The sequence below is a fragment of the Juglans microcarpa x Juglans regia genome, chromosome 7D (assembly GCF_004785595.1).
Source record: "Juglans microcarpa x Juglans regia isolate MS1-56 chromosome 7D, Jm3101_v1.0, whole genome shotgun sequence".
Classification (NCBI taxonomy): domain Eukaryota; kingdom Viridiplantae; phylum Streptophyta; class Magnoliopsida; order Fagales; family Juglandaceae; genus Juglans; species Juglans microcarpa x Juglans regia.
In genome coordinates, this window is record NC_054606.1 from 20,646,990 (window position 1) to 20,660,843 (window position 13,854).

At 40.3% G+C, this 13,854-nt stretch overlaps 1 protein-coding gene across 1 annotated transcript; it reads left to right on the top strand.

Annotated features, from left to right (window-relative positions):
- The first annotated feature begins 676 nt into the window (after positions 1–676).
- Positions 677–9,211, top strand: LOC121239677 (pleiotropic drug resistance protein 2-like). The gene is made up of 20 exons (XM_041136950.1): positions 677–1,341; positions 1,700–1,820; positions 1,920–2,008; positions 2,115–2,199; positions 2,301–2,591; positions 2,681–2,771; positions 3,096–3,996; positions 4,123–4,283; positions 4,445–4,548; positions 4,736–4,895; positions 4,990–5,070; positions 5,361–5,491; positions 5,776–6,108; positions 6,347–6,637; positions 6,742–6,825; positions 7,147–7,280; positions 7,384–7,611; positions 7,805–7,976; positions 8,116–8,370; positions 8,658–9,211. The coding sequence occupies exons 1-20, from the start codon at positions 983–985 to the stop codon at positions 8,925–8,927; spliced, it is 4,341 nt and encodes a 1,446-aa protein (XP_040992884.1). The 5' UTR covers positions 677–982; the 3' UTR covers positions 8,928–9,211.
- The last annotated feature ends 4,643 nt before the right edge of the window (positions 9,212–13,854 follow it).

Here is a 13,854-nt window from a genome sequence, read left to right on the forward strand (position 1 = left end):
TATTTTAAAACATGATTATATAAAAAAGAATTATATATGTAATAATCGTATATAATTTTCTTAAATTTAATTAGTTTATTGCCAATTGATATAAAAGATACATCCTTCCTTCTATATGACTCGTGCTGATGTAACATGATCCAACTTATAAAATAAATTTAAAATATTTAAAAAATAATTTAATTATATTTCTTTATAAATTAAATTATATGATGTAAATCTTACAAATAAAAATGAGATTACGTTGTACTACTATTTAATATTTTATTATTATTTTTTATATTATTATTTTATTTTATTTATTATTTTATTATTATTTTTTATCACTTTTTAATTATTATTTACGCATATCATTTCAAGCTTAAAATCTAGATAAATTAAGTAATTAATGATCCAATTAACTTAACTTAGTGCCTAGAAGTAATCATTTACTAACGACGTGTCGGACTGGTCAGAAGCAGTTAGGCAAAAGAGATAGGCACGCGCCCTGAAGCCACGCGTATGTGAACAACAACATTTGTCGTCCAACAGATGCTTCTTTAGTTTCATTATGGTCAGCAAAATACAACGTTGGCAAGGAAATCTCTTTCCTCTTTCCTACTTTGACCAATCAAAATAATATTAAAAAATAAAATAAAAAACAATTTCAATCAAAGTACAGTCCGAAAGAGAGAGAGAGAATGAAAGACCTCGCTGGCCGCTGCTGCTCTTATTCTTCTTCTATACTATATATAAACTTTAAGACATCCTCGCAAAAATATCTCTCCCCCCACTCCTCGTTTTCTCACTCACCAAACAAACGCGTAGAAAGATTGAGAAATCAATCAATCTCTACGCTTCATGAATTTGTTGTGCTGAAGAATCGCCAAGATTGGTACTCTATACGTTGAATTATTTTTAGTCTTCACTGGGTGCTAAAACTTTGAGCTAGCGTTTAGTGGTACGTTGTTAATCACTCCGAGGGTTGCCGGCGTACTCAGAAATGGCGGCGGCATTCGTCGGAGAAGACCTGGCTAGGCAGTCGAGTAGTAGGAGGAGCTGGCGGTCGGCCAGCGTGCGGGAAATGTGGAATGAGCCGGACGTGTTTCAGCGGAGCGGGCGGCAGGTGGAGAACGACGAGGAGGAGTTGAAGTGGGCTGCAATAGAGAGGCTTCCCACGTATGATAGGGTGAGGACGGGGATGCTAAAGCAGGTGATGAGTAACGGGAGGGTTGTGCATGGTGAGGTTGATGTCACCAAGCTTGGCTCTCAGGATAAGAAGCAGTTGATGGAGAGCATTCTCAAGGTTATTGAAGAGGATAACGAGAAGTTCCTCAGGAGGCTTAGGGACAGAACTGATAGGTTGGTTTCTAACATAAATATATATATGTTCGTATATATATCTGCAAATGTTTTGTTCTTCTGGAATAGTTTTGTTTGGTTGCTGGGGAAATGGAGGGCATTAGAAAAGGATTAAGGTTTTGAATCTAGTAGTGGTTTTAAGGCAAAAGTTGTAGCTCCACTGGGTTTTGGTTTTATTTATTTTCTCTGATTATCCACTTCTCAGCAACTGAATATTAGGTGTTCGCTTTTGTGATTTTTTTTTTTCATTTCTGGGAAATAGTAGGAATTTATTCTTTTGATCTCCATTTGTCTTTTCGAACTAGTTATTCCTTCTTCTGATGCGAAATCTTCTTGATTGAATCTTTTTTGGAAACAGGGTAGGAATAGAGATCCCAAAGATTGAAGTCAGATTCCAGCAGTTATCGGTTGAAGGAGACGCATACGTTGGGACCAGAGCACTTCCAACTCTGCTGAATTCCTCCTTGAACGCAATAGAGGTATTGTATTCATGCTATTGATTTCTCTCTTATTCTGGCATTAATTTTCCTGTTGATTTTACTATTTCCCCTTCAAGTTACACTTTATGCTGTGAACAGGGAGTTCTAGGGAAGATTCGGCTCTCTCCATCAAAGAAAAGAGTTGTCAAGATACTCAAAGATGTGACCGGTGTAGTCAAGCCATCGAGGTATGTTCATGAATTGTGCATATATTGCAGAACTAATATCTTCTGCATACAAATTTTCTCCTCGTAAAAGGAAGGACATACTAATTTCCTGTTTATGCATTTTCAGGATGACATTGCTTCTAGGGCCTCCTGCGTCAGGGAAAACAACATTGCTACAAGCACTTTCAGGGAAGCTGGATGATGACTTAAGGGTTTGTGATCCTCTCCTTCTTTCTACCTCGTGTGTTAATCCTATTCACTCGTATACACAATTGATTTTGGAGGTAATATTAATGAGTGGGGCGATGAACAGGTAACTGGGAAAGTCACATACTGTGGCCATGAACTCAATGAATTCGTGCCTCAAAGAACCTGTGCTTATATCAGCCAGCATGATCTCCATTACGGTGAGATGACTGTTCGTGAGACGTTGGATTTTTCGGCACGTAGTTTAGGAGTTGGAACCAGGTATGAAATGCTATTAGAGTTGGCTAGACGCGAGAAAGAAGCAGGAATTAAACCAGATCCCGAGATTGATGCTTTCATGAAAGCTACGGCTATGGTCGGACAGGAGACAAGCTTGATCACTGATTACAATCTCAAGGTTCTATTACTTAGCGAGTTGGTTTCTTATGTTTTTATTTTGCCACCAGTTATATAACTCACTTAAAAATTTTGACGGGCTTCCAACAGATACTGGGATTGGATATTTGTGCTGATACTATGGTGGGGGATGACATGAGAAGGGGTATTTCTGGTGGACAAAAGAAGCGTGTAACCACTGGTATGTATCAATGACATAAAGAACATATTTAAACATGATGGCAAAAAAGAGCAGTTATGTCCCTTTTCTTCATATAGGAAGAGTTTCACCTACAAATAGTTTCATAATCCTCCGCACTTGGAAATTTATGATAGATTATTTCCATTGATTGTATCAGATGTCGAAATGTCCTTTCTGGGTTACCATATCTTGGAAAACCCATTCTGTCTATTGACTTATGTTATAATGTCAGCTTCTTCTATTATTACCTGTGAGTGTGTATTTAAGATTAAAGTTCAAAACCATTTCTGAATCTCAGACCAGAATTATTTGTATTGAGTGCAGGAGAAATGTTGGTTGGACCAGCAAAAGCATTTTTTATGGATGAAATATCAACAGGGCTGGACAGCTCCACCACGTTTCAGATTGTCAAGTTCATGAGACAAATGGTTCATATTATGGATGTCACCATGGTCATCTCTCTCTTGCAGCCAGCCCCCGAAACGTATGATCTTTTTGATGACATTATCCTTCTCTCTGAGGGCCAGATTGTATATCAAGGTCCGCGTGAGAATGTTCTTGAGTTCTTCGAATATGTGGGTTTCAAATGTCCAGAAAGGAAAGGAGTTGCTGACTTTCTGCAGGAAGTAACTTCCAAGAATGACCAAGAACAATATTGGTTCAGAAGGGACCAACCTTACCGATATATCTCTGTACCTGAGTTTCTAAGAGCCTTCAACTCTTTTCACATTGGGCAACAACTCTCAGAAGATTTAAGAATTCCATATGACAAATCCAGAGCCCATCCTGCTGCTTTGGTAAGAGAAAAGTACGGGATCTCCAACATGGAACTCTTCAAGGCTAATTTCACAAGGGAATGGCTGCTGATGAAGCGCAGCTCGTTTGTATACATATTCAAAACTACTCAGCTAACAGTCATGGCAACAATTGCATTGACTGTGTTCTTCAGGACGGAAATGAAAACTGGACAAATTAGAGATGGAGCAAAATTTTGGGGAGCACTATTTTTCAGCCTCATTAATGTCATGTTTAATGGAATGACAGAACTTGCAATGACAGTTTTTAGGCTTCCTGTGTTTTTTAAACAGAGGGATTTCTTGTTCTACCCTGCATGGGCTTTTGCATTGCCTATTTGGCTCCTTAGAATTCCAGTTTCACTGATGGAATCTGGTCTTTGGATCATTCTTACATATTACACCATTGGGTTTGCACCTTCCGCCAGTAGGTAAGTACTAAATTTATCTTCTCGTTTTAAATACTCCTAGCTTTAGATTTGTGGTACTTATGAAAATTGGAATCTAGTAGTTCAACAAATGAAAACTCTCTGTTGATAAGTGTTCTACATGTTCAGGTTCTTCAAGCAGTTCTTGGCTTTCTTTGGCGTACATCAGATGGCACTCTGCCTCTTCCGTTTCATTGCAGCTGCCGGAAGAACACAGGTTGTTGCAAGCACTCTTGGTACCTTTACATTGCTGCTGGTGTTCGTTCTTGGTGGTTTCATTGTTTCCAAAGGTCAGAAATCCTTATTTGTTCACCTTGTTAAAGAGTATTTAGCCATGAAACCACTCTTCTAATGCCTGGATTGTTGTAAATCATAAAAAATACAATGATAAACTGCTGGTGTATTTGATATATTTTCAAGATATTAAAATGCCACTCATATTGGTGCGTAGATGACATTGAGTCATGGATGATATGGGGCTACTACATCTCTCCCATGATGTATGGACAAAATGCAATTGCTATCAACGAGTTTCTTGATGACAGATGGAGCACTGTAAGTTCTTATAGAGGACAGAAAAACTCGTGATTTGCAGTGAATTTTTATCATCACATTTGGTTCTCCTCATACATTAACACACACACACACACACACACACATATATATATATATATATCGTCATTGCATTTGTTAAATTCAAATCTATTTTATGCTTGATATCATCTTGATTTCTTCGGTACAGCCAACACCAAACTCCGGTCAACCAACAGTTGGAAAGACTCTTCTCAAGGAGAGAGGCCTGTTCACTGAGGAATATTGGTATTGGATATGTATTGCAGCACTCCTCGGGTTTTCTCTTCTTTTCAATTTTCTTTTCATTGCAGCACTGACATTCCTGAATAGTAAGTGAATAATTTGAATTTTTTGCATTGGTTTTTCATACTGCAATAAGATACATGAATTGACATTCTGCAATTTCCTTTGAACTCAATTCAGTGCCCGGTGATACTAAAGCTGTGATCGTGGAGGATGAGTCTGAAAGGAAGCCTAGGAGGCAATTGGCAACCACTTCAGAAGGTTAGTGTTGGCTTCAAAGTTATACGGACTATGGCATTAATAAAATCAAAGCTAATAAGACCTAAAATCTTTGCCAAGCCTGCTCTCTTCTGGGGTATCAAACATGATGATAGCGAGAAAAGCATTAGGTTAATTATGACCAAGCTGCAAGATTCCTATTCACCACTTGCCCCAATTCTAAAACAATGTGATCATGACGTAGCACTAGTTCTACAGCATAAGCATCGCATTGAGTATAGTAGCCCCACTATCACATTATTTTGGTAGTCTAATACTAATCAGCATTACAGGTATTGACATGTCAGTGAGAAATGCTCAAGGAAGTACCAGCTCAGTTCAAACTAAACGAGGAATGGTTTTGCCCTTCCAGCCCCTTTCACTTGCTTTCAATCATGTGAATTACTACGTGGATATGCCTGCAGTAAGTCACTTGTTCCCATCAATATATGCATTGAAATATTTTGTTCATCGCTAAAGTATCATAAACAAAAAGAAACTGAAACAGTCACTTGATATTTGGTTACTAACTCATTAGGTTCCTAGAAGACAGTTTTGACTGGAATTTTCAAAAAATAATTGAATTTGCAGTGGATAGCGAATCAAACATAACATTTTAATTTGAGAAATTAAAAGGCCATATGATACCAAACATCGTTCATGGGTCATATATGATTTTTCTAAAAAACATAATGGTATCCTTTTTAGGAAATGAAGACCCAAGGTGTTGATGAGACCCGACTGCAGCTACTCCGAGATGTTAGTGGCGCTTTCCGACCTGGTGTACTGACAGCATTAGTTGGTGTCAGTGGTGCGGGAAAGACTACCTTGATGGATGTCTTAGCAGGAAGAAAGACTGGTGGATATATTGAAGGAAGTATTAGCATTTCTGGTTACCCAAAGAACCAAGCCACATTTGCTCGGGTCAGCGGTTATTGTGAACAGAATGACATTCATTCCCCATATGTCACTGTTTATGAATCTCTCGTATATTCTGCATGGTTGCGTCTCGCTTCGGATGTAAAAAAGGAAACACGAAAGGTAGCAAATTTTTTCTTTGAGAACTCAGCATTTATTTCTCTAATTGGATACAATTTTATCCTCCAAATAGTCAACTATTCCACCTGAAATTGTGCGGTTATATAATCTTCATTTATATTTTGAATTTATAATCATTTGTCTAGCTGAAAATCCTTTTACTCTCTAGTTTGCATTGAATATGAGAAACTGGATGAGATGAACAATATGTTTTTGACTGTGATCTTCTTCATTCTTATAGATGTTTGTTGACGAAGTCATGGATTTGGTTGAGCTTCATCCTTTGAGGGATGCTCTGGTTGGACTTCCAGGAGTTAATGGTCTTTCAACTGAGCAGAGAAAGAGGCTCACCATTGCTGTGGAATTAGTTGCAAACCCTTCCATCATCTTTATGGATGAGCCCACGTCAGGCCTTGATGCTAGAGCTGCTGCCATTGTCATGCGTACTGTAAGAAACACAGTGAATACTGGACGAACTGTTGTCTGCACAATTCACCAACCGAGCATTGACATCTTTGAAGCTTTTGATGAGGTATGGTTCAATTTTTAACTTATTCAATCTCTTATATGTTTCATGTATGATGTAACATCATTTCATCTGCTCTGTTTCACCTTGTTATTGTCTTGTGCTTGCAGCTCTTCTTGATGAAAAGAGGAGGACAGGCAATTTATGCCGGACCTCTTGGTGATCGTTCTCACAAACTTGTCGAGTATTTTGAGGTGAGTTCCAATTTTTCTTACATGCTTGATTGCACAGTAATTATGCCCAAACGTTGGCAGCTCAGAACTTCTTTCCAACATGTTTGTGTTCAAGCTGCTCACGGTCCATTGTCATACTACTAATCATTTCTAGTTGCATAATCAATGTTGAATCCCTTTAATGATGAACACCTCTGCCGGAGTAAAATGGTTAATTCAGATTGTTCATATAATTTTCTAAGGATCAGGAAGAGTATTCATGTCATTTTTCAAGGACTAGGAAGCATGTGCTCCTAAAATTATCCAAATACAATCTTGACTAATATTGAGAACCTCTGTTAGGCTATCCAAGGGGTCCCCAAGATAAAAAAGGGGTACAATCCTGCTACCTGGATGTTGGAGGTCAGTTCTACTTCAGTTGAGGGTCAACTTGACATTGATTTTGCTGAAGTTTTTGCCAGCTCTGACCTCTATAGGTGAGTAATAAATGAGAGAATATTCACTCCTCTCTTCTGTTGCGACATCCTCCCTGTCTGCATGTGTGCTGATCTATCGCTATTTTATTTCGCTAATTTTCAGGAGAAATCAGGAGCTTATCAAGGAGCTGAGCTCTCCACAACCTGGTTCAAAGGATCTTTACTTCCCCACTCAGTACTCCCAAAGCTTCCTAACTCAGTGCAAGGCGTGTTTCTGGAAGCAGCACTGGTCATACTGGAGAAACTCGGAATACAATGCAATTCGGTTTTTCTTGACAATTGTCATTGGTGTTATGTTTGGTGTTATCTTCTGGAGCAAGGGAGACCAGATGTAAGTCTAAATTTCTTTATCCTAACCTTCATTTGCTTTTGTTTCCATCATTTAATGGCCCATCTAAAATCACTTTTAAGAGCATGTAAATCTATTTTCTTTTTCGGAATTAGCATAGAAGCAATATTGTACTTCATGTTCCTTACTCTGAATTGGTACTTACGAGGTCAATCACATCTTACTTTCTTAACAGACACAAACAGCAAGACCTGATCAATCTTTTGGGAGCTACCTATGCTGCTGTTCTTTTCCTTGGAGGTATCAATGCTTCTGCCGTACAATCTGTGGTTGCAGTAGAGAGAACAGTCTTTTACCGTGAAAGAGCTGCTGGAATGTATTCAGAGTTGCCCTATGCATTTGCTCAGGTAAGAGATTGGAAGTTGTTCTCGGTTACAACGAGCTCTATTGTGTATCAAATTGCCTGTTTTCTCAAAAACGAAAAAAAGAATGGAAAAGTCTATATGTAATCTGTATATATACTGATGGGTGACTTTTTCATTGCAGGTGGCCATTGAGACAATTTATGTTGCAGTACAAACGTTTGTGTATGCTCTTCTTCTGTACTCGATGATTGGATTCCACTGGAAGGTGGACAAGTTCTTGTATTTCTACTACTTCATATTCATGTGCTTTACATACTTCTCAATGTACGGGATGATGGTTGTTGCACTGACTCCGGGCCATCAAATTGCCGCAATTGTTATGTCCTTCTTCTTGAGCTTTTGGAACTTGTTCTCTGGTTTCCTCATTCCTAGGCCGGTATGTGATTTCAAAACCATATCTTTGTTTCATTTCCAAGCATTAGAAGGTTGGAAAAACTATGGGAATGTATCATTTCAAGCAGTGGAGATCCAAAAACAAAGAAGTTTTTATTACTTCCAAAAACTAAGAATAAACTTGGAAACTTAGAAACCGAGTTGTGTATATATATAATTTTCATGAAAAGATACCAAACCATTCAATTGAGAAAAATAGAGAAGGCATCTTAATTTTGAAACAGAGTCCTTGTGCTGTAATCACAACACTTTGGGGCTTTTTCATTGCAGCTGATCCCCATATGGTGGAGGTGGTACTACTGGGCTTCACCTGTTGCTTGGACAATCTATGGTGTTTTTGCATCTCAAATTGCAGACAAGAAGACTCCGCTTCAACTTTCTGATTCAACAGTCGTACCTGTAGACCAATTCCTAAAGGATTACATGGGTTTTGAGCATGACTTCCTTGTCCCTGTAGTCTTCGCCCATGTTGGTTGGGTCCTCCTCTTCTTCTTTGTCTTTGCCTATGGCATCAAGTTCCTCAACTTCCAGAGGAGATGAGGAGCTTTTTTTCTGCACCAGAGAAACTCTGGAACATAAAGATATATAGATTGATAGATAGCTGATTGATTGTACAATATTATACAGATTCAGTGAGGAAAAGTTTTGTACTTTTCCCTCTGTCTTTCCTTTTTATTTCTTCACTCCAATTTTTTTTGTGTAATTTTTCTTGGCCTGGCTACATCAAAATGTATAGTTTTGGAATTTCCCTTTGGAGTTTCCACACAAGTTTGTTTTTGTACTCTTAAATAATAGATGAAAAGCATTGAGGTATTTATTTTCAACATTGATAATTGCTTGAACATTTCTTTTAGTTATTTTATGAAAATTAAAATTAAAATAAAAGAGCAATTGACCAATGGTTTGGGTTTATGTTCTTTCTGTCAAACCAAAAAGGGCAACTGACAATGCTAAGTTATCATTCGTTATGAAAGCTTAAACGATAGAAGACATAAATTTAATTATTTATGTTATATCTTAACAAGTAGATCATCACCTAGAGCTATAGGACTTAGGCCATGTAAAAATATTTAAACATGTTTAATCTTAAGAATTTATTTCAAGTTTTCATCATCTAATCATTTGCCCATATTTTAGTAAAAAGTGAAAAAAAAAAATGTTACATATTATACTCTCAACTCTCTTATCCCACCATCATGAGAAGGCATTGCCTAGTAATTTTTGAATTTGCTTTTGTTTTAAAATGATATAAGGGCGATGGAAAGTGTCACATTTATATAGTACGATGAAAGTTTAATAAGAGTGTAGTATATAGTTTCACCCAAATTAAAAAACATAAAATCATACAAATTTTACAAAAACCAAAAATAAAAGCCATCATAAAAATTTATATTCAAATAACTTTTCAACTTTACCTATCGAGTAATACCCATACAACACATTTCACAACATATTTTAAAATAAGGATATTTTTATAAAGTGATGTTACTTTTATAAGTTATTTTATAAAAAATATCCCTTATTTTAAAACATAGTATTTAAATTAAGAAAAGTGATGTACGTTTATCATTTTTCTTACCTATTTCACAATCTCACTACAAAATCTTATAAAAAAATATATATTCAAAATTTCGTATCTACCTTCACAGGATTCAATAAACAATAATTTTTAAAAAAAAATCTCAGGCGTTCTCAAAATTCTCTCTTAACCAAATTGTTAACGTCGTATTTCGTACGCCTTTGGATTAGGTTCTAGCAACTCAGGTTTTCGGGACTTGGGCCTGCAAAAGTAGAAAAGAAAGCAACTGAGAGAGGGCGACCTTGGGGTCAGGGAGTCTCCGATGCCAAAGTCAGTAAATTCTCTTTCAAGTTTGTAAATAAGTGAGTTCTGGGACTAGAGAGTCTTCGATGCCAAAGTTTGTAAATCCTCTTACAGTTACCCCGCCAATTCTTCTCGGCCAGTGGACTTGGGGCCCTTTTTTTTTTCTTTTTTGTCTAGCGATGGATGGGAGTTCCCTATTAGGCAGGCCATTCAGCGCTCATTCCCTATCTTCGCCATATGGGGCATCGTGGATCGTGACAACGGTCGTCACCCTAGCGCGACCCTGGACGAGATGCTCAGGCTTAAGGTCGTCTGTGCTTGGGTGGAGGCCCATCAGGACGACATTTCTTCAGAGGCTCTATTAGCCGAGGATAGCCTTTGTCTGTACCTGGCTCCCCGGCCAATTTGTGCTTCGACGTAGGCTTCCCAATAAGGGAGGTCACATCGTGAGCCTGTAGCTGCTCACCCAGCCCACCGGTGGAGAGAAAAGGAAAAAGGCCCTAGACGATGTCCCCCATCAGATCCAATTTTGAAGATGTCCCCATTCCCTCTGGGAGTCCTTTCGAGGTGGCGCTCATTATCCGGCCCAAGCCATCGTCACCCAGGAAGATGATGATGATAGCAAACTCTCCTCGCTCCGCACTATTGGCTCCAGGAGATACCATGGATGCTTAATCCGAGCCGCTGGTCCTCGAGCCTGCTGCTGAAGTTGTTCCCACGACGGGGGGCACTCCTTTGCCCAAAGTAGCCACAGTGCCTGCGGCCCCTGGCGAGGGTGAAGGCGAGGAGGTAGTCGATGAGGTCCTAGCGGACTTTCGGCCGACGTCTTCTGCAAGCCGTGCTGACCGCATCCACAAGATGGACAACAGGCTCAAGAAGCTATTTGTGGGGGGTAAGATCTTCACTTGCAAACTCACTGAACTTCTTGTTCATTTCCTTTTTTGATGTTGACTCAAACTTTTGTAGAAGGGGTTGGAGCATCTGGCAGCTTTTATTGTGGATGGCTGAGAAGAGGTGGTGAGCAAGAACAGGGCACTTTATTCGCTCACGTAGTTGGCCTTAGATTGTGCAGCGAAGGAGCGAAGGAAGAAAGAAGAAGCCGAGGAGGCCCTTACTGACTTATCGAAGTCCTAGGGCGAGGTTGGCACTCTTTGCCTCGAGGTTGCTCTCGCTTTCGAGGCGAGGGAGGTGCTGCAGAAGTCTTTTGATGACTGTCAGTAGGAGCTTGAGCAGTTGCAGGCCTAGGTTTGGGAACTGCACAACCGGCAGAAGTCTGATAGTCGGGCAAAAAGGTTCCTGACGGAGCAGTTTGAAGAGGTTTCCAAATATCTGTCGGACAAGAGAAAAACTCTGGAGGAGGAAGGGTTTAGAGGCTGACCAGGTTGAGGCTGAGTGGGTTTTGGAGGCTCGTGGTGCTACCATTTGAGTTCTACGAGAGGAGTTGTCATATGTCTATGGTGTTCACGATGACGCCTGGTACCTCGATTATAACAACGACTTAGAGCTGATGAAGACTCATGTCCTTCAGAATCCTCAATGCGACCTGAGGGCCCTGTGTGTGCGGGAGCTTTCTTTGCATAAGGAGTCTGTGGAGCAGGCCGCTCTCCTCGAGAAGGATCTAATTGCGAGCGCCTTTAGTGGTAGCGCTGCTAGGAACGATCCTGCCAGTTAAAGGTTGACTCTCCTTGGCTACACACCGCGTGGCTCCTCTGACGGGTCTTCTTGCTCTTCTTTATTTTAGTGGCCTCAAACCTCCTCTTCAGCTTCTCGTTCTCGCCCTTTTGCTTATTAAGCTCATTTTAGAGGCGATTCATGTCCTGCTTCCCATCCTCGCCTTCACTTTTGCAAGCTCCAGCACTTAACGCTTCTTCTTAAGCTCCAAAATTACCCGTTTATCTTCATCTCGCCCTCCTGTCTTCACCTCTTCCGACAGTTCCTCGTGCCCATCCTTGGAGGGCGAGTGGTTCCTAACAGTGTTTTGGCCGTTATTGTCACCGTACGACTCAATTAATTACCTCATTACATCCTCGTTAATTTTTTTAGAGGTAACCTCAAGCGTTATCAGCACGTCGTAGTGATGGAGATCTCTACCTACCACTTCTACTAAAATATGATTTGATTAGGCTTTGGTTTGCTGCGTCTTACAACTCTCTGTTGTACTTAGCTCACTTTGCTATATGTTATTGTAATGAGCTGCTTTACATTGTAACTTGTTCCTTGTAGCTCTGCGGCTTTATGTTGTAACTTATTCTTTGTAACTCTACGGTTTCATGTTGTAACTTGTTCTTTGTAACTCTACGGCTTCATAATGTATCTTGTTCTTTGTAACTCTGCGACTTCATGTTGTAACTTGTTCTTTGTAGCTCTGCGGCTTCATGTTGGAACTTGTTCTGATTAATGATATTACCTCATATTTTTTTGTGCCTGGTTGTTTGTCTTTGCATATTTTTCTCCTTTATTTTCTTTCATCCTCTGCTTTTTATGGTTGGCCTGGGGGTTTTGTCGCAGGAGGTTGCGAGCTTGGCGTTAGGCGGGGGTGTCATCGCTGCACAAGGCCCTATGGTCCACCCCGCCAGAGCCTAGCCTATTCCCGACGACCTCGCAGGCCGGCGACTTTCCTACCCATGCTGCTTTCATTTCACTTTATTAAGTAGCTATTCTCTCAAGGCTTCTAGTAACTTTGTCTATCAAGGTTGATGTCTCTTCACCTTTTTCTTACGCCTATTTTTTCTTTTCTGTCTGTCTTTCGAACATGCTTTACCTCGCCTAGTCTTTTTGTTCTTCCATTTTATGTTGTTGTATTTTACTTTGACTTGTAACTAAAAGAAAAGAATAAAAGTGTTGTCAGTGTTCATTGGCCTTTGCCCGCCGGCAGTGGCTGGGGGGATGGAATTCCTCCGCTAAGAGTTAAGTCGGGCCGAGGGAATTCCAGTTGCCTTCTCGGGGGAGAGGCTGGGTAGCATTTTGCTAACCCGCCTCTGTGCCCCTCCCAAGTAGCGTCGTGGCCCCGAAGTTGGATATGAGTAGGTCGGGCTGCTCTTCGCCGTGATGATGGCCGAGTTCAATTATTCGGGTAGCCGTGGGGTTGATCTGCTCTTTCTCCCCCACGGGGAGATAACGTGGCCTCTGACTCGGCCCGTCTCCTTGGTCCACAGGAAGGTAAACTATCCGGACAATTTGGAACTAGACCCATCCTTCTTTGTTAGCGTTTTGTATTCAATCATTGGTTGGAAAATTAGGATGCTATAATTTTATCCTTAAGGGCAGGAGTTACTTTTGCAAACCTAGGCCTCTTGGTCCATGTCGCAACGTGCTCGTTGCTTTATGCCATGTCGCTGATGTTCGTGCTGCTAATGTTCGTGTTGCTGATGTCTATGTTCAGGCGATCAATAGACTCGGCCGTCACTCCGTCAGGGGGGAGATCGGAATGCCTTACGCCAAATTGCCTCTTTGCCTCTGGGGAGGTAATTCAGATAGTGATGTGGTTGGTCTGCTCTTTCACAACAGTGGGGGTTGGGGTAAGTATTTGGGTAGTCTCGGGGCTAGATCCGCTCTCCTTCACGAAAGGGACAAGGCGGGCTTAGGCTCAGGCCAACCCGTTGCTCCCCATGGGAGGTAAGTTATTCGGGTAGTATGCTACTGAAC